Genomic DNA, 19945 nt, shown 5'->3' with positions numbered 1-19945 from the left:
TGCTCAAGGCAACATATACAGTACTAAGAACAGAACAATGAACTATATCAAACACCATTAGAACAAATGAAACACAAAATATGTAAAATTGCTTTTTTTAAAGGCAGATCTGAAGAACAGCGAATTCCTAATAATATACAAAGTAGTCTATTTACAAATGCAAACAATTTGCATTCTGAGCTGGGCACAGCAATCCTAATGAAGGGCTAGGGGGGGGATAGTAAAGGTAAAGGTACCCCTGCCCGTATGGGCCAGTCTTGACAGACTCTAGGGTTGTGTGCCCATCTCACTCAAGAGGCCAGGGGCCAGCGCTGTCCGGAGACACTTCCGGGTCACGTGGCCAGCGTGACATCGCTGCTCTGGCGAGCCAGAGCCGCACACGGAAACGCCGTTTACCTTCCCGCTGGTAAGCGGTCCCTATTTATCTACTTGCACCCGGGGGTGCTTTCGAACTGCTAGGTTGGCAGGCGCTGGGACCGAGCAACAGGAGCGCACCCCGCCACGGGGATTCGAACCGTCGACCTTTCGATCGGCAAGCCCTAGGCACTGAGGCTTTTACCCACAGCGCCACCCGCGTCCCAGGGGGGGATAGAGAGCAGCAAATCTCCCAGCACAAACAGGATGGAAGGTGGGATAGGTTTATTGGGGTTGCTTACTGTATTTTAATATTTTGTTGGAAGCTGCCCAGAGTGGCTGGTGAAGGCCAGCCAGATGTGCAGGGTATAAATAAGAAATTATTATTATTATTATTATTATTATTATTATTATTATTATTATTTGTTATGCTAGCTCCAAGCTGGCCTATCTTAGGGGTCTCAGTCTTGGGCTCCTCAGATGATCCATGGTGCTTAGGATCCAGTGGATTCTAATTCTCCAACACCCAGCCCAACAGGAGACCTGTTGGTAGCAGCTAACTGCAGTAGAGCTGAGGCACATGCCATAGCCACTGAGCTAGCAGCACCCCTCTCCACTGCTGGAGGATGGCAAATAGGGAAATACACAGCATTCTAACCTCCTACCCAAGCCATCAACTATAGGGTGGGTAGGACCGCAGCCTAAATTTCTATACACTTGATACCCAATACTGCTTTTTTCTTTTCCACCCTCTGCCTCACACTGCATTTCACAATACACAGAGCCACCTGCCTGCTACCACCATTAACTCAAAGCACTCATAAAGTAAATGATGAATCAGGTGCTCAGCTTTCAGCTTTTCTCCATCTAAGCAAGCTGATTCAAAACAGGCAGAAATGCAAGGAATGTCAATACATGGAGGAGGACAGCCCTGAGGATATTGCTGGGGGAAGAAATGTACAGAGGTGAGCTCCTATTTCATTTGCTGCAATGCTACAGTATGTCGATTTAGCCATTTCTTGCGATTGGTGAAATTCCAGAGTACTTTTTTATATATATAAAGCATTTAATATCACAACAGAAATGTTGCGCCTCAAGCCTAGGAGCCCGGAAGCTTATATTAAGGTTTAGTGGAACAAAAGAAATCATGATTAAATGACAGCTACTGCTATAGCTTAGATCCAGGGGGAATCTAACTTGCTTAAAGAGATCTTTCATATGAAGGGTTCACATGCTGCAACGAAAAGTCTGAAGAGGATGGGAGAAAAATAATCTTGTTAGTCAACCCTCAAGTTATTATTTGGTTGATCACAGCTCACTGGCTCTTTGCACCTCAGGCAACTATCCCAAAATAGATCGTGAACTGCAACTGAAGTTTTGGTGGTGTAATCAATGTGAAATTCCACTCGTGCTGCCTCTTTGATCATCTGCTTTGTCGTATTTTATTTATTATGCATTTATCCCACCATTCCCCCAATAAGCTGAGTATAATGTACATGGCTCGCCACTCCCTTTCTTTTCCAACCACCTTGTGAGGTGGGTTTGACACATCCCATCCTTCCTTCAGTTATCTTTTTCATCTTCCGGACCATTCTTCACTGTCCTCTCCATCCATCCTCCTGTTAGAAACTATTCTTGAGCTCAACGCCTATAACTGTCTGACTTCCTTCTGCTATGCAGCCACCCTGTCCTTTTCTCAGTCCTGCTACTTTAGCCTCCCAATCTATTCCACAAGCTCTGTACTCAATTTTCACTAAAGTTCTTTGTCTCCTTGCCTGCGTCTATCTCATACCCAACCAAACCTCCCCTTATGGAAAATCAACGTTTGCCAATATCTGAGTCCTCATCCTTAGTCAAAACAGTTGTGACCATTCTTTGACACTCCTGGGTAGAACAATTTTTATCCAGTAAAATCTCTGAATTTGCTCACAGCTTTGCACTCCTGTTTTGATCTACACTGATCTTCATTATATAAATGAACAGTGTAGCTGGTACTCTGTATATAGGTTTGTTTTGTACTTGACACACCTGGTCCTAGTTCTCTTCTTCAGCATTGCACCAAATTACAAAGGTATGCATTTTCCAGGGAAAGCAGAAAAAGCATATTGCTTAGCTGTAGGCTTTCTGCCTAAGAAAATGTTTGTTCATTTCCACTTGCTCACTGGCATTTTTGTCCTACCTCCTGCACAGTATGAATATCCAGTTGCTACACTAAGAAATAGCAAATAGGCCTGAGATTGTAACCGTTCCTTTCAATGTTTACGTAAGACAGAATTCAAGCATATTCCGATTCAATAGTTGCAGGGTTTAAATATAAATCACACTGCAAACTTCTGGCACTTCCTACGTGAAGGATTACTGATACCTGCTGCCACACACAGTTGCAATGGCTTTGAAGCATCCGGAAGCAAGCTGGTATGACCCAGTATAACACCGGTCTATAGCCCAGTTGAAGAGGTTTATTTGGTCAGGATTTAATTCCAGCAATAAGACAACAACTTCACAGCCAAGCTGATGAACCTGAGTACACAGAAAATGGCATAGTGTTTTTCAATTATCCATAATATTTGCATCAATAATTAAGCACACAAAGGAAGCAAGACCTCCTGCTGAATCAGACCAAAGTCTATAAAGAAAGACCAACATTCAGTTTCAAATGGCACAGCTTGCCAGATGCCTCCTCAGATTTGATCTCAACATCTGACCCCTCAAATACAAGTAATAGTAACAATTGTGGGGTACAATCAATGGTCTTTTTCAGAATGACTGAAATCTCCTCTTGAATTTGTTCCCCCAATTCTGCCACCCTCAGACAGTCCCACCACAGAGTACAATAGGTACTCTTCTGCCAGCCATTGAGTGAGATCCCTGATGTTATGTGTGTCTAATCCCTTTGTGAAACTATCTAAGTTACTGGCCATCACGATCATTGTGGTTAACATATTCCATAAGGAAAAACCACTCTATTCCAATTCCACTATCTACCGTATTTTTTGCTCTATAAGACTCACTTTTCCCCTCCTAAAAAATAAGGGGAAATGTGTGTGCGTCTTATGGAGCGAATGCAGGCTGCACAGCTATCCCAGAAGCCAGAACAGCAAGAGGGATTGCTGCTTTCACTGTGCAGCGATCCCTCTTGCTGTTCTGGCTTCTGAGATTCAGAATATTTTTTTTCTTGTTTTCCTCCTCCAAAAACTAGGTGCATCTTGTGGTCTGGTGTGTCTTATAGAGCGAAAAATATGGTATCTTCACTTTCATGCCTTCCTTCTCCCTATTCATTCTTGCCTTCTGACAGCACAATCCTAACCATGCTTACTTGGAGTACGTCCTACTGAATTCAGTGAGGTTTACTCCCAGGTAAATGAGACGAGGGCTGCAGCCTTATTGTTCATCAGACTATTCCAAGGATTACTCTGAGCCTAAACCTTTGGGGCAGAATAGGTTGTGAAAATGGGAGTAAATTTGTGGAAGTGCACCTAATTCACACGTTTTATTCAGAGCACATAAAAACAGCTGCATCTATACGCAGGAAACACTGATAAATAGATACTGTGTGGGCATTTTAAAGCAGGTTTAGGCACATTTAATGTGGCAGAGATCCAGCATGCAAGGAAAGCATTGATCTTCCATAGCAGTGGCCTTATTTTCTCCTAAAGCTAATACTCATTTTGGCCTTCATCAGAAGATCTGCCCACTCACATTGATCTGATTCACCAGCAGCTATTTCAAGTAAGCAGGAGGTCATTTCACATTTGCATTTCATACGGCCTAGAATCAGGTGGGTGGTCTATCGGGTGAGAAGACTTCAAAGCGAAAGGTAAACACACACATTGAGATCATTCTGCCCCATGCCTTTTTTAATTTGCAGAGCGTAGAAAGGCCTTGAGTATTTTTCAGCAGAAATTTAGATTAATAAACTATGCTAAGGTATGTGTAACAAAAAAGTAACAAATATACTTTCATTTAACAGTGTGGCGATAACAACTCTTTATTGCATATTCACTAGATACCAGCGGCTGCAGAAGCCACCCCCTCCTGCAACGACATTCTTCTGTAACACATTTAAAATCATTTCAGAAGTGCATCATTGCTGAGTTACTCACCCGTAAATCTTGACAAGCTAAAATATTATCAAGCCATTTGTAGAGATAGCCGTCCGGGGAAAGGCCCACGTTGTCAAATACAGGGCCACAGCATAGCACAGCTGACATTGCCTAAGAACAGAAGGAAGGAGGTTGGTTGTGCAAACCCAACTATAATCAACACACTTCTGTTTATTTGTTCTTTTCGGTGTATTGGCTACACCTTGTAAGATCACTGTAGATTCTAAACATGGTGCAGCGCATCAAGCAATGTAGTAGCGGGAGATTTTAAAGGGGCTTCAGTGAGGCCACTGAAGTGTGGAGGTTGTTGCTCTTAGGCATTGTAAAAAATATTATGCAACGATATCCCATCAATAACCCCAGTCAATACCTCTTGGTTAGATGGGCACATGTCCAGTCTACCCTTACCTTCCCTGAACTCCATTCTCTTCCTCCACATCCTCACTACATATTAATCCAACCTTCCCCAAACTGGTGCCTTCTTTAAGAATGCAAGAGCAGCCCTGCTGGAACAGACTCAAACCCAATCTAGTCCAGCATTTAGAAGTATTCCAAAGGTTTTGCACTACAACTCTTATCAGCCCCAGGCTGAACGGCATGGCCATTCATGGTTGTAGTCCGCATCATCCAGATGTCAACATGTTCAGAAAGGCTGGATTAATCAAACTGACTCCTACTTTCATCTGTCTTACCCATCTCATTTTGATGAAGAACTGGCATCTAGTATACAGTGTGAGAATGAAACATTCAGTAGGCACTGCAGCAGAAGTCATCTCCTATTTGGAAGATAGGCTTACTGCCTCATATCGGTTTTCAATTTAAAAAAAGGGGGGCGGGTTGTAGTTGACTGATTTTTACTCATGTGTAGACCCATTGAAATCAATGGCAATGAATAACCTGGGTCCATTAATTTCATGAGTCTCTTCCGAGTAAATATTAGTTGAAAACAACCCTCAGTAACCAGTTTCCAAAATAAGCACCTAGAATTTAGCAATATATTTTTGCTGCATTAAAGCAAAATATTGTGTTTATAAAGTTGCTGTTAATACCAATCTCCTGCTCCCTCAGATGAATCAAATGAATCAATCTTACACAAAAACTGACAGAGCCAAAAGGAAAAAAAATGTACAGAGTTGTTGTTTTTTTGTAAAAGAAAGACATTTTATTTATTTAACAAGCATCATTGGATGCGGAATTTTATTCAGTAAAAGGAATGATCACACACCTTCAAAGCACAATACTGGTATCTTGTAATCTGGTGATTTCTATCACTGTAGCGATCAAGTGGTGTAAACATGATACTGAACGGTCCAGCCCATTGACTAAACAAAATGAAAAGGTGGTGCCTCAGGCTTTGCTGAGGGAAAAGAAATCTCCTATGGTGCACTGAGCAAAGAAACATAAAATTACCTTTGTTAATTTGTTTTTTAAAAGGAAAACATGAACATTATTCTTATGCAACATTTTGTAGCCCGGCAACAAGTCCTGGAATAATTTTCCTGGTTGCATGCACTGAAAACGTTTTGGGAGAATGTACCATCTATGCAATGAGCTCTCGGGTGCTCAAAAGAAATATGCAACTCCCAGAACCATCAACAAGGAAGTTGAAGTAGCCATTTGCACTGAGCTTTATTCTAGACATAGATACATACATACACACAAAATCAAAATGTTCTCTCATGGCTGCAAATTGATTCCCAAGGTAAATCAACAATCCTCTTGCATTATGTTTTATGCACATAATCCAAATCTACGCATGGTAGGAGATTCTGATTGTCCCCTCTTGACATTCATGAATTGGATTTTATATTTACATAGGTGTGTGTGCGTTTATAGAACCACTGCAAATCAGAGTTGTGAATCAGGAAACCCTCTGCTCAAATTTAGCCTCTGCCAGGAACTCACTAGGTAGTTAAGAGGCAAACCACACACTCTCTCAACCTCAGTCCCACCCCCATCTGTATTATAAGGGATAATACTAGTGCTTATACAAATTTTAAGTATGACGATGAAGATGTATGTCCTATCTATACACACTGTATATTTTGATTTTGAGATGCAGGGATTGTGTTGACGGGGGCATACATGCACTGCAGATGACACAGGAACACCCCTATCACAATGTGGAATGCAAATGTGCGAACATCAGGTGGGAGCAGACAGCTGCATTATGGGGGATTGGCCTAAACTGATCCCAATCTCCAATCACGTACAGGTCTGTGAGCATTATGTTCTGAGCATCTGAATAACTGGAAACGCATCTTTAACAATTTATACTGAATCTAAAAATAATCACCTTACCAAAATAGCAAAAGCTGTGTTGGCAACTATAAAAACCTTTATTTACTTACACCTGGAGCAAGAGTATTTCTTTAATGAGTGAAAAGGCAATTTTTAAAAATGTTACTGTTGAGAGAATTCCCTGTAAAAAGAGGGCTGCCTCCTTGTTGCAGATGTTCTAGATGCAGCAGAGCCCAAACTGTACTAAACATGGCTGGGCTTAATGCACTGAATGTAGTGAGATGGATCTAATGATGAACACAGAAGGAGCCTTCAGATTGCCAGCGCTTAGGCTAGAGGCCTTTTATGCTGTCTCAATAAATGGAACACGATCAATTTGCAAAGCAATCCTTTAGCACAAAGAGCACGTAGCAATAGCTAAATTAAGCCCCTTGCTGCAAGAAAAATCAATGATCACTTTACTTGACGGAAGCTAGTTTTCTCCAGATGAAAGCCAACTGTTCCTTTGCAGTTTCTACAATTACCAATTGGCAGCCAGAAACCAGTAAACACTGAGCTAGTAGGATATAAGTCAATTTCTGGTCACTTCACACCACAAAGTTCCTGCACAGGTTAAGAATGAATAGGAATTTTGTGTGCAGACCAGCCAAAATGCACGTGTATATGTTAGTCACATGCGTACATGACTATTGACATCCAAGTTCCATTTTAATTTCTACATGAAAATGTCTCCTTTGTGGCCATTTTAGAGTTCATATGCTGAAACAAGATGGATCAATTTAAATGCCAAATATTCTGGTTTATATGGACTATAGATTATCTAAGTTACATGGGCTTCTAAAGTCCCTAGTCCACAATACATGTAGCAAGGACAGTGCAAAGAGCAATGTGACAGATAAAATGAAATATGTACAACTGCAGGCTTTCCATCTATTCTTCACTGATTACTTGTCCCCCGTTCTCCCAACTTCCTCCCTTACTCTTACTGTTCCATGCAGATTAACCTGTAAGAACTTGCCCCTGCCCTTATATTTCACTGACTACATTAAAGCTTCCTTCTCTATATCCATCAAGCTCTACAATGCTTTTGACACACTATCTTGTACTTTTGTCTTCACCGTCCTGCAATTTACACAATTATTGAATCTCCATACCTGGCACACACTGAATCAAATTGGCAATCATTGCACTGAAATGGGCTCTCATGTCCTTAAGAATCTCCACCTCTTTATCATTTTCAGCTTCCAGTAACATACGAGTCAGGTCAACGTATTCTAAGAATAAGGCTCCGAGTGCTAATGTATCCCGCTCCAAGGCTCCGTTTGTACTACGGCAAAGAAAAGTGGGACGTTTCAAGGAACCGTTCAGATATAAAACAAGAACTTGTGCTTGGCAGATTGCAAACTGCAACATTTAAAATATCAATTTCAAGAATGTAAAAAGGAAGAATCTAGTGGATAGGTATGGAAAAGCCCCAACTTTATTTTAGAAATGCTCTAAGGAATTTAATAAATAATAATAATAATAATAATAATAATAATAATAATAATAATTCAGCAGTGTCACAAGACCCTGTTCCACTCAAAAAGCAATATCCTACCTATCACTTATCACACCAGCATCAGCAAGTAATTCAAAAATGCGTAGTAGCTGTAACCGCAGCAGATCTCGGCGTTCACGACGCTTCTTATTCTGTGTTGCAGGAAAAGAGGCCAGTATTAATCACATCTATTACACAAATGCAGATCTTAAAAAAACCCAAGATCTAATCGAGCCTGGGCTCAGAACCAATATTTAAAGAGATGCTGATGACTGTTGAATAATATGAACTTTTTGATTAGCACATACACATGACCATGTAGATTAGAAACATTTTCCTGCAAGAAGTAGTTCTTAAACCAAGGTACCACTGTATAGGAAAGATACTATACAGTGGTACCTCGGTTTAAGAACAGTCCGGTTTAAGAATGATTTGGTTTAAAAACTCTGCAAAACTGGAAATGGTGTCCCGGTTTGAGAACTTTACTTCGGTCTAAGAACGGAATCCGAATGGTGGAAGGGCACAGGCAGTGGGAGGCCTCAATAGGGAAAGCACGACTCGGTTTAAGAACAGTTTCGGTTTAAGAACAGACTTCCAGAACAGATTAAGCTCGTAAACTGAGGTACCACTGTACTGACCCTTGAAAGGAGTGGGGGGGGAATGGGTAAATTACTTTACATGTGTGTTTCAAGCTCTGTATTCCAAAACCCTTTACTACAAGAGATACCAGCGTCATTACTAACAATGGATTTATTACACAGGGTCTTTTAAACCACATTTTAAATCTTTCGCTCAATCGGTGCATCTGAAAAAATGCAACTCATTACCAAACTTAAAACCATGGAGAGACCTGGTCTGAACAAAGACATTGGATTCTTATCTCATTATACATGACAAAGCCATTTTTCACCTTCTCACCCCTTGCTTTTTCCTGTAAGACCTATTGCAGTCGTTAAGAGTCGTCAACAGGCTCATCACAGCTATCTGCCAATCACCCATTCCCACCACCCTTCTGAGTAATACCCCTCCCCACCTTCTCACTATATAGAAGGATCTGGCAACTTCTGTTTCGGTGTATCTGAAGAAGTGTGCATGCACACGAAAGCTCATACCAAGAACTAACTTAGTTGGTCTTTAAGGTGCTACTGGAAGGAATTTTTTTTGTTTTGACTATGGCAGACCAACACGGCTACCTATCTGTAACTGAAAAAATGTTGTTATTGTGACATCCCACCAGGAACCATTCAGTGCCTTGTACTTAAGCGTCTAGAACTCAGTGAACTAACATCTTTGGAATTCACTCTGGCTTATCGCTTTTAGTAAATTTGTTCAGGGGGAGCAGTAGCAGTGCTCCATTTGGAGAGAAAAAATGCAATAGGAATGAGATCCCTCCTTCACTTCTTCATCCTTTTTGCCTCTTCCCAGTGAGCCACACCTCCTTGCATGTAAAGGAGAGGGTTTCTGGGAGCAGGACTTTAGAGTATTTCAGTTTACAGTGAAGCAGAGGCAATACTACCTATCAGGAGCACATTACATGCAACAATCCAGAATATCTTAAATCTGGGACAGGGAACTTGTGGCTCTCTATCAGCCCCAGGTCAAGGATTTATTTATACAGTACTGTATATATAATAAAACTTTCAACACAGATATCAGCAGATCTGCTTAAAATAGTATACATACAATAATTACCAGTGAAACAGCTAGCAAAACTTTTAAACAAATGTACATGTCTGCATAGATGTGCTGAATTTTTTTTAAAGTGTTAAGCAGTCACCTAAAACATTAGAGAGCATCATGGGAGTTGTAGTCCCACATTTGGAGGGTCACATATTCTGCACCCTTGCCTTAAAGCATAATGAATGGTTGTTTCCTCTTGAAATAAAATAATTTTATGTACAGTTATACAAATTTATTAGGATGAACGCTTGCCAAATCTGAAATTAGTAACACTTTTAATTGACAGCATTTCTTCCTCCTTTTTAATGTCTGCTGTTATATTTGTGCTGCCTCTTAAATGTGTTCATCTTAATTAAATCAACCAACCTCTGGTCTTCTCTCCAATGCTTCTTTCATTAGTGGGTGAAGTTCTTCCACTAATTCCCTAGATTTAAAAAAAAAAGTATGTTATGAAGCAAAGTTCTTCATAAATGAAATAGCAGAATGACTAAGCTTTGACTCTTAACAACAGAAATTTTATATATTGGTCTGTCACACGCCCCCCCCCCCCTTATTACCTGGGTTATGAAGGCGCCCTAAAGACGTTAAAGCAAAGATTATGGGATAATGCACACAGAGACTTGCGATCTCGATCACACGCAGTCTGTAGTTCGCTGGCAGCAGGAGTACAATACGGGCATGTCTTTAAGTTAACATCTTACATTAAAAACCTGACAATACCAAATTATTGAAGGTTTTTCACTAAAGCCAGACTAAACATCTTTCCTTCTGCAGTGTTGGATGGCAGGTTGAGAGGAGTTCCCTGTTCATGTGGTTTTTTGCCTGTCTGCCCTGTATTACAGCTGTAATGTGTATACGTTGCCATATGCAATGTCATGAATCTCCAGCTTCCATCATCAACTTCCATCATCACTGGCTACACTGGATGGAGCTGATAGGAGCTGGAGTTCAACAACACCCAGAGGCTCCTGTTCCTGCTGCAATGCACCCTCAAATACAGAGGACCACCCGCCCTCTAGGAGTTTATGTAACTGAGTTATATTGCTAGGAAAGGGACCATGAAACCAGGGGGAACTACCTCATCTCCATTTGTCACTTCTGAGATATATTTCCCCAGATTAGGAGAATAAGCTTAAACCTCAGTCCAGAGACGAGGCCACTAACAAATCCCAGTGGGACATTGCCAATGGGCCTTTGGCATCTCAGGGAGTATGTCCTCCAGAATCATCTCCAGACACAGAGAGTGGTGCCCCCAAGAGAACTGGGACAGAGAGTGAACACACAAGGTACAGCACTTGGCTTGCTGCCTAGACCACAGCAATATTTTTTTGGTAATCAGAAGACTCTTATAGAGTAGTCCTTCCAAATTTAAGATCAGCTACATTTTAAATCTTTGTCCATGCTGCTTGGGAGTGTATTCCACTTCATCATGTGTCTCCCAAGATAAAACACTTGTCTTTGTTTGCAGGTCATTTTAAACCATATTAAAAATAAACTATGGTTTGACATGAAACACTCTGCTCTCCCTTGCTGCTGTGAAACAAATCAAGAGTCTAGCTTGTTGTAATGTGTAAATTTAGCCTCGTGGTTTGTTTAGCTTGTTACCTGACATGCAGCTGGAGCAGAGGACGGGTGAAGCAAGAACCTTTCTGTAGTATACACCGGCATGCTGCATGTTCACATTAAACCAGTTTGTTTCTAACTATGGTTTAATGTGATATGTGAGCAGGGCCACTGCTAACCATTTATTATACTAAGGGTGCTTCCAGACAGGTGTTTATTGTGTTATTGGCGTGGCTCACACCTTCAGGTTTTACACAGCATCCGCATAATGACTTCAGAATCAAAATGCCGATCTGAATTCCGCCCCCAATTTAATGCCCTTCCTGTTGAAAATTTTATACTTTTGGTGATATTAAGCCTCCATTTGTAAGCATCCCAAAGCAATTTGAACAAGAAATCCATGGCGCATCAATACCTGAAAACGAGAGAATTTGTTCTTCCAAAGCCCAGCACAAGTGACTCAGTAATTTCTATGCTCTCAAGTCTCATCAAAGGCACTAGTTGTTTTAACAACACACCAACAGATGGAGTTCCTATAGCCTAAAAATACAATAAATTTAAACGGATATAATCATTAAAGCAATTAGAAAATAATAACAAAAAACGCAAAAAACGTACTGCTTTAATAGGTCTTGCTGGCAAATTTGAAAAGCATGTATTACAAAACAGAATTAAGTGGCTCAACAGTCATGAATAAGAGAGCGAGGATAACTCCCCCTTTGATTCTGTGGGGTCTGAGGAAAAAAGGCTGCTGTGGTGTCTATCTGGTCACAGGTCAAATGGCCGAGAAGAGACTCTTCTTCATTCCTTTCTCTCTCCTGCTCCTGGGATGACCCAGAGGTGCAATAGTAGGAAAACTTCATATAATGTCAGATGGGTGGCCACCCGAGAGCCTTTTCTATAGTGGCTCCTGACCTTTCAAATGCTCTCTTCAAGGAGGCCTATCTGGAGACCTTGTTATTATCATTTAAGTGCCATGCGAAAACATTTGCTTTCCCAGGCTTTTAAGAACTGCTAACACAAGCATTCTTGGAATGCTTTAGTTTGTTGCTTCAATTTGCGATATTAGTTCGCATGCTTCATATTATTATCATTGCTGTTGTTGTTCTTTTTATGTCTTACCATCCTGGGAACAGAAATTATTCTGAAGGTGTGGAAGAAATGTTATGTAAATAAAGAAGCAAAATGTGGCTGCAGTGTGCCTCAGAAGCAAATCTAAATGCCGGTTTTTGCTTGCTTGTTTTGTGGGGTGGTGTGCGGTTCTACTCTGGCCTATAAAGATGACAGCGAAGGGTTAGGTCAAACCAAGTGAAGGAACCAGCCAGTTATTCTTCAGAGTGCCCAAGAGGACAAGAACTATGAACTCAACAAAGCAGTTTAGAAGCATGTTGGATCAAAAAAACTGCCCGATGCAGGAATTGTCTGCCACTTTCTGCCAAGGCAGAAAATGACTGTGAGTTTACAGAAAAGAGTATCGTTTTCCTTTTGCTTTGTTACACATCTGCCTTCTATCCCGAGTGCAGAGCGTTGCCCAAATGTTTTAGAGGTGCACCAGAAATAATCGGGGCAGGGGATCTGCATCTGTCACACAAATGGTATGCGTGCATAAAAAGGTTAACATACTTCCCATATCTGCTCTACGCCATGAAAGGCATTTTGGCAGAAAGTCTGTGTGACCTTAATACTGGAACAAAAGAGCAACTGACACAAGTAAGTTGGCAACACCACTGAATAATTCCCACAAGGTAAACGTGGCATATAATAAAAATTAGTACAGCCTTTCGTCAGACTCAAGCAAAACAGACGAAATATAGGTACCACTGCCAGTGTGGGATTAAAAATCACCTTATCATGACTCCAGCCATTGAATGGTTCATCTAGGTATGGTAATGGTTCTTCAGTTAAGTCCTATGGGGCCTGCCAAGTCTGTTTCCAGTTCCAAAGAATCCCAACTTATTTATGGGTTAGTACTTCTGGGGCAAAGAGCAGTCCAGGCCAGTCATATGTAGTTTTTTTCAGTCTTAGGTAACATACTAAAATATCTAAAAGAATGTAGTATAAGCACTGATAACTGGGAAACACTGGCCTGCGAGTGCTCCAGTAGGAGAACGACCTTTACCAAAGGCGTCATGGACTTTGAAGAAGCATGAACTTGGGGTGAAAGGGAGAAATGAGCTAAGATGAAGGCATGTTTGACAAACCCTCACTGTGATCAACTCCCACCTGGAAACCTATGTCTCCACTGTAGAAGGATGTGTGGATCCAGAATTGGACTCCACAGTCACTTACGGACGCACCATTAAGACCGTGTTCATTTGAAGACAATCTTACTCAGCTATGAGTGATCGCCAAAGAAGAAGACCCTTGATTCAACGCTGACAACTATGAGTGGTGAAGGATCTCAAATCCAGCTCTGCAATGGTTCTAGCAAGGTCTTTCCTAAGGATGCCACAGCTTGGTAGTGATGTATGCACTTTGCCTTATAAGCAGTTATGGAGACCCTGTGGCTCTTCCAATGATGCTGGACTTCAATTCCCATCATCCCCAACCCCTGGGCCATGCTGGTGGGGTGTGTGTGTGTGATGGAAGCTGCAGTCCCACAACATCTGGAAAGCCACAGGTTCCTCACTCCTGGCTTACAGATGGCAATGCATCATATGTATAGAAGGACTAGGCTTGAGTCTTGTGTGAAAAATACACATCATATATAAACATATTTCTCATTTGATGGCCAAGTCATTTTAACGAAATACCACTTACCTTGTTATCGTAACTAACAGTACCATCAGGTGTGGTGGCCATGATCTCAGGAGTTGAAACACGCAGGTGGCCGGGGCTCATAATACTGGGTTTTGCTGCTCCAAAGCAGAGAATAAGGTAATTTCTCCATAAAGTGACATAATGGTCTCCACTGCTCGCTGTACTGGTTTTCTTTGCATTCACAGGGCTGCTGGATACGTTGTTTTAAAATAAAATTTAAAAAACAGTTTGGGATATTACTTTGTTTTATTATTTTTCAAAGAGGAGACATTATAGCAATATAAAGGGGCTGATTCAGTTCAGCATAAAATGAAATTCAACTAGAAGGGAAGGATCATAACTTAGTGGTAGAGAATATCCTTTGCATGAATACAGTACTGGGTTCAATTCCTAGCAACACCAAGTAGATTTGGGACAAACTCTGTCTAATACCCTGAAAAGCCACTGGGAGTCAGATGTTGACAATACTGATGGACCAAAGGTAGCTCCTGACGTTCTAAAATATGACTACAGCAACAACATAAAAAAATCACTCAGTGCTATTTTTTTTTGTAGAAAAACATGCAGAACTGCTTTACATCTTTTATACTTCTCACTGCAAGCATGTGAAGGCGTTCACAGCAATTGTTTTTTGGAGGTGAAGAGCTAAAGTTTAGGGGCAAATGCTTTCTCAATACCACCTATAAGAAGCCACAGTTGTACAAAGATTTTAAAACCAGGTACCCCAATTCTAAGCGCAACTCTGCACACTGGACTATGCAGACTCACAAAAACATAACCCTCCTATCAAATATATGCCATTCTGGTAGTTCCCTGATCTGTAGAATTTATTATTTAAAAACAGTGCATACAGACCAGATCTATCAGTGCAATATGAAATACTGAAAACCAAATAGTAGTAAAATAATGGTAGAACTTACTTTGGATCAACCAACGGCATGACCAGCTGCAGCCTTGTAAATGCGTAAGGCCAAGCATAGCTGAGAGCAGTGGGACAATGCTTTGGTAAATTCTCTTGTCTAAGGAAACTGAAAAGGCAGAGGACCCAGGGATCTTTGACGGACTGTGCAAATATCCAGACATGGGAAGGACTTTTTACATCATAATGGCTATTAACAAGGACCGCGTTCCATTCTACCAGCCACTGCAAATCCACATTATGGGTTAATGGTAACGTTGTCTGTGGGGGGAAAAGATTTTTTTTTTTAAAAGAAAGAAAATCGCTGTCAGCGTATTATTTCAGAGGTTGGCCTGACCCATTTTTTATTTTCCTGATAAGCTGCCCTTTCAGTAGGCTGCCCATGTGTCCTACGTAATCAAGGAGTTTTCTTCTTGAAAGGCTGTCAGAGGACAGCTCTATGTGAAGGGCTGTCTAGTTCAAATCTGTTTTAAATATTTTTAAAAAAAACATTAAGAAGGAAAAGCAAGGGACTTGAAGTTATCCAACAGCAGTTAGCACCTGCACGACAGACTGAGCAGGCACAGAGGTCCCTTGGTCATTCTTCCCACTATAAAATGCACCGTGTGGTATTCAGACTAGATCTGTTGACATTAACGGACTTAACTTAGTCATATTCCTTCATTACAACTTAGCTAAATACCAGCCATTCTGTTTAAATGACAGCATTTATTTCCAAATTTGCATCAATCCAAAAAGCTCGCCATGTACATATATGTGCCCTCTCTTTTTGGGGATGCATTTCCTCTTTTGGGGGCACGTGTAAGTAGCAAATCTGCATTTGGACCTGGATACTGGCTGCCAAACCCTTGTTTGAAGAGATGGAAACACCACACAACCTGCAGTGTATTTCATTGATCCATCATTCATTCTGCTCAGGGTTTATCTACATTGGCAGAAGTTAACAGTGCCTCTGTGTTCCTGCTCCTTCTGCACCTGTATGCAGTCAGAATCGGTCCATGGCTTATTCTCTGTTCCTTAGACAATTTGCAACATTGCCCCACTGACTATACTAAAGATACCTTGCTGCATTCTAGTGATGCACACTGATCCAATAACTGCATAGGCAGGAGATCTGTTTGAGTGGAAGATTCAATCCATGCAAGGATTGAGGCTATTCATTAAATTAATGGGGTAGTCTGACTGTACAATAGGTCTGAATCTGGATACATGCAAATCTCTGGATACGGCTGGTAATTAAATTATGAAACCAGTTATTACCTAACATTCTGCTAAGACGTTGAAAATATCAATACAGCTACAATTACAGGCTGATGTGATGGAACTGCAACAGCGGATCAAGGAGATTACCTGTGCTCTACTGAGTAATAAAATCTAATGCCTGAAGCAACTCTAAGAGTTTCTTAACATACCTATAATCTTTGTATCTGCATTCCAGTCTTTTTGGAACGTTGCAGTTTCTGTTTATTTAGCACATATGCATTGTGAACAGTTAGAGGATAGCAAGAAGGTACTTACTGAATCTGAAACGGCCACATGAATGAAACTTTCCAGAATAGAAGAACTTAGTTGGTCCATGACATCAATCATAGGCCTATCGTCATCCTGTACATGTGAAGGTGACAGAAATTAAGTCATTTTTTAAAAAGAGTGTTTGAAGAGTAAGATATTTACTGTGGTATAAGCTTTTGTGGGCTAGAGTCTACCTCATCAGATGTATGAAATAGACAGTGTGACGGTAGAAGCATTAAAAGAGGAACAATCTCATATTGAAAGCAGTGATACCACATATGAATCAACCAACTGAAGTCAACAAGCTCTTGTATGAGTCCAGGCACATCCAACCGTTGCAGGTAAACACTCAGTTTACGTGACATCCAGGTAAGTGAGCAATTTACTGTTTGTGACAACTTAGCCACCTTATGTCCTGGTTCAAGTCAAAATAAATTTGGTCAAAATGGTCAGTGTACTCCAGTTCAGCAGCCACTCCAATTTCTGAATGAGAACTGGTTCTAACTCATTTATATCCTTTGCACGAAACAGAATTATTCTGAGTGAGTCAAAGTGAGCCATTACTGCAGCAGCATTACTTGAAATTTTGTGAGACTGCAGTTATTCACTCCCTCTAGTGCAGTTGTTTAAACAGCCAAAGCAGAATCATCCACTTACAAGAAGGAAGTTTCAGGAGGCTTGAGGAAACCGCAAGGTTTGCTGAAGTACAAAAATAATTGGGGGTGGGGGGGACTAAAGAGAGAGGACCCTTTAAAAAAACCCCAATGAGGAGTGAGCATGCTCAGTGGCCACTGCAAAACAACAGAAGGAGATGGAATGGCTGACTGGAACACTGAAGAGCTGTAACATTCTGCTGAAGGTCCCACTAGCACGTTCACTGTTTTCGATTCCTAGCTCCCTCACAATTCCCAGAGGCCCTCCTGACAACTGTAGCCATCCGGATTCATTTTGTGGACCAACCTTCTCCAAGGATGATGTCCTCTAGATGTTCCTGACCATTGGACCATGCGGGCCGAGAATGGTGGGAATTGTAGTCTAAGGCATCTGGAAGACACCAGACTTGGGAAGGCTGCTGAAGAAACTCCACTCCCACACACTTCCCACCTTTGAACATTCTTCTTGCAAGAATTGACTGCTCTTCTACTTTGAGTGAGGAGGAATGCTAAACGGTGCACAAGCATACTCTTCCCATGGAAGCACAGCCCAATACTTATGCCATGACAACATCCTGATTCATGGTCTATATAATACACTTAGCACAACCAGTAATTTCTATTTTTTTTTAATGTTTCAAATTCTTTGCAAATAAGAATCCAATTCCACTGGATTGTATGACTCTTTCAAATATTAGAGCTGTGATAAATTAACAACCGGCAAAGTGGGTCAGAATAAGTATCTAGTTTACTGTGTGTGTGTGTGTGTGTGTGTGTGTGTGTGTGTTGTACCAGAACTTCTGCTTCATTTTTTGTGCTTACAAAGTTAATGCACTGACAGAAGCTCAACATGAGGTTAATTGTTGGATTTAGTTCAGTGTTTGCAGAACAGAAGTGCCCATCATAAAATGCCATACGACTTAAGACATCATGTATTGAGGGGATGAAAAACTAGCCTGCTGTTTACTGAAGCATTCCAATGGCATGAACACAAAATATTTTGTTCTCCACTTAGCAACTTACTAACTGGGAACAAGGCGCTCCATGCTTTTGTATTTGACAAACAAGAATTAGTATTCTCTATGGTACAAAGAAAAATGCAGTGCATGAAATCGTTTTATTACACGTAGCTGCCAGCTGGACGGACACGATGTATCGGCCAATTCCATATTAATAAACATAACACTTTCTAGTAACAATGCTTTTTTTTATTATTAAAGGAAGAAATAACCTCCATCCAAGAACCATTTGTGTATCTGAAGGAATGTTAGAACAGGGGTCTGAAAGACTGAGAAACAAGAAATATGGAGTTGTGTCCAGCTGAGTTCTGCTCAGAGTAGACTCCCTGAAATTAATGGACCTAAGTTAGTAAAGTGCATTAATGTCAATGGATCTACTCTGAGTAGGACTAACACTGGATACAACCTCTAATTTCTATAAGTGAGCACCCAAGATTTCTAGGTAAGGCGGGAACCATTTTGCACAGGGGTTCCATTTCCGGCCCCCGTGCGTGTTGGCAGAGAACATATGAGTGTCCCCCACCCTGTTCCACCCTGCCCCAGCCCCATCCTGTTACTCTCCCACATTCTGACCTCTTACGGGTCCAAAAGGACCCACGTGTCGGCGATTGCACAGCAACAGGATGTGCCTAAAATGGCCGCCGCCTGTACATATTTTGCCTGTCAAGAATCTTGCCACATTTCATGTTGCTATCAAATCTAGTAAGAGGCCTCACTCTTGCCTACCTTGAATGCAACTCAGGAAATAACCATTAGAATGAATGGACACAATGCAGCATGGTGGATTGCACTATTATCATGTACTGGATAAAGGCAAGTGAAGAAATCAGATGACGAATCAAAGGATTCCCATATCCAACTACAGAATATTCAGTTAGTGTGTTAGATTTAGGGAACAACCATGGGGCAAATAGCAGCTTTTGGAGTGAAGGAAATTAGCATCATGAAAAGGACACCTACAGGAAATGGTTAACTCTCCCTCAGTGTTGTGGTCCCTGCTCTCCATGGCTTTTATTCAAGTTTAAAATAAACAAACTACAGGAGATCCGATCACAGATCTGCCTGCTGCCATGCCTAGCTTGGCCCTCTGTCTTTTCATTCTCCACTGCTCCAGTGGTTATGCAAATAAAAACTAAAGGAACATAAAAACTTAAATCTATGATGGTTTACTCAGAAGCAAGTCCCACCATTTCCAGCGAGGTCTTGGGGCATAAAAGCACACACAGGACTGTAAGCAGAAGTCCATTTTAAAAGCAAAAGGTAATACAGCAAAACAAATTTTCATTTAAAAAAAACCCCAAATTACTTGGGGAAATTGTATTTGTGATGCAGGAATGAGAAGTCGTACCTCTGCTTGTCCCAGTGCAAGAAATAGAGCGCGGATCTCTCTGAGAATCAATACTGCCAGTTTACGTGTAGCGACCTGGAAACTGCAGAGTAACACTAGTGCAAAACCTTCAACAGCATGTAGAACGTTGGAATATGAACTTCTCTCCGTCTGTGTCCTGTGAGCGGATCCATTCGGTATCAGCTGCAAAATGATGTGTTTGTATATTCCAACATATGTCATTAAGCTTCAAGAGTGCATAATGTTAAAATAA

At 41.1% G+C, this 19945-nt stretch overlaps 1 protein-coding gene across 9 annotated transcripts in view; it reads right to left on the bottom strand.

The window, feature by feature from the left end:
- Positions 1-19945, bottom strand: part of FRY (FRY microtubule binding protein) — a 191827-nt gene that overhangs the window by 62659 nt on the left and 109223 nt on the right. For 8 of the 9 annotated variants that reach the window (XM_077927129.1, XM_077927130.1, XM_077927124.1 and 5 more), the window contains 11 exons: positions 19693-19875; positions 16679-16765; positions 15162-15421; positions 14242-14431; positions 11897-12021; positions 10285-10342; positions 8299-8390; positions 7853-8025; positions 5683-5843; positions 4458-4568; positions 2720-2874 (listed from right to left, as the gene is read on the bottom strand). In XM_077927129.1, coding sequence (XP_077783255.1) covers positions 2720-2874; positions 4458-4568; positions 5683-5843; positions 7853-8025; positions 8299-8390; positions 10285-10342; positions 11897-12021; positions 14242-14431; positions 15162-15421; positions 16679-16765; positions 19693-19875 — 1595 coding nt within the window. The remainder of the gene's footprint in view (positions 1-2719; positions 2875-4457; positions 4569-5682; positions 5844-7852; positions 8026-8298; positions 8391-10284; positions 10343-11896; positions 12022-14241; positions 14432-15161; positions 15422-16678; positions 16766-19692; positions 19876-19945) is intronic. The other variant, XM_077927125.1, reaches the window with a different exon arrangement.

This window comes from Podarcis muralis, chromosome 4 (assembly GCF_964188315.1).
Source record: "Podarcis muralis chromosome 4, rPodMur119.hap1.1, whole genome shotgun sequence".
NCBI lineage: Eukaryota > Metazoa > Chordata > Lepidosauria > Squamata > Lacertidae > Podarcis > Podarcis muralis.
Note: the sequence above shows the minus strand (reverse complement) of the source record. Positions and strands in the feature narration are given on the sequence as shown.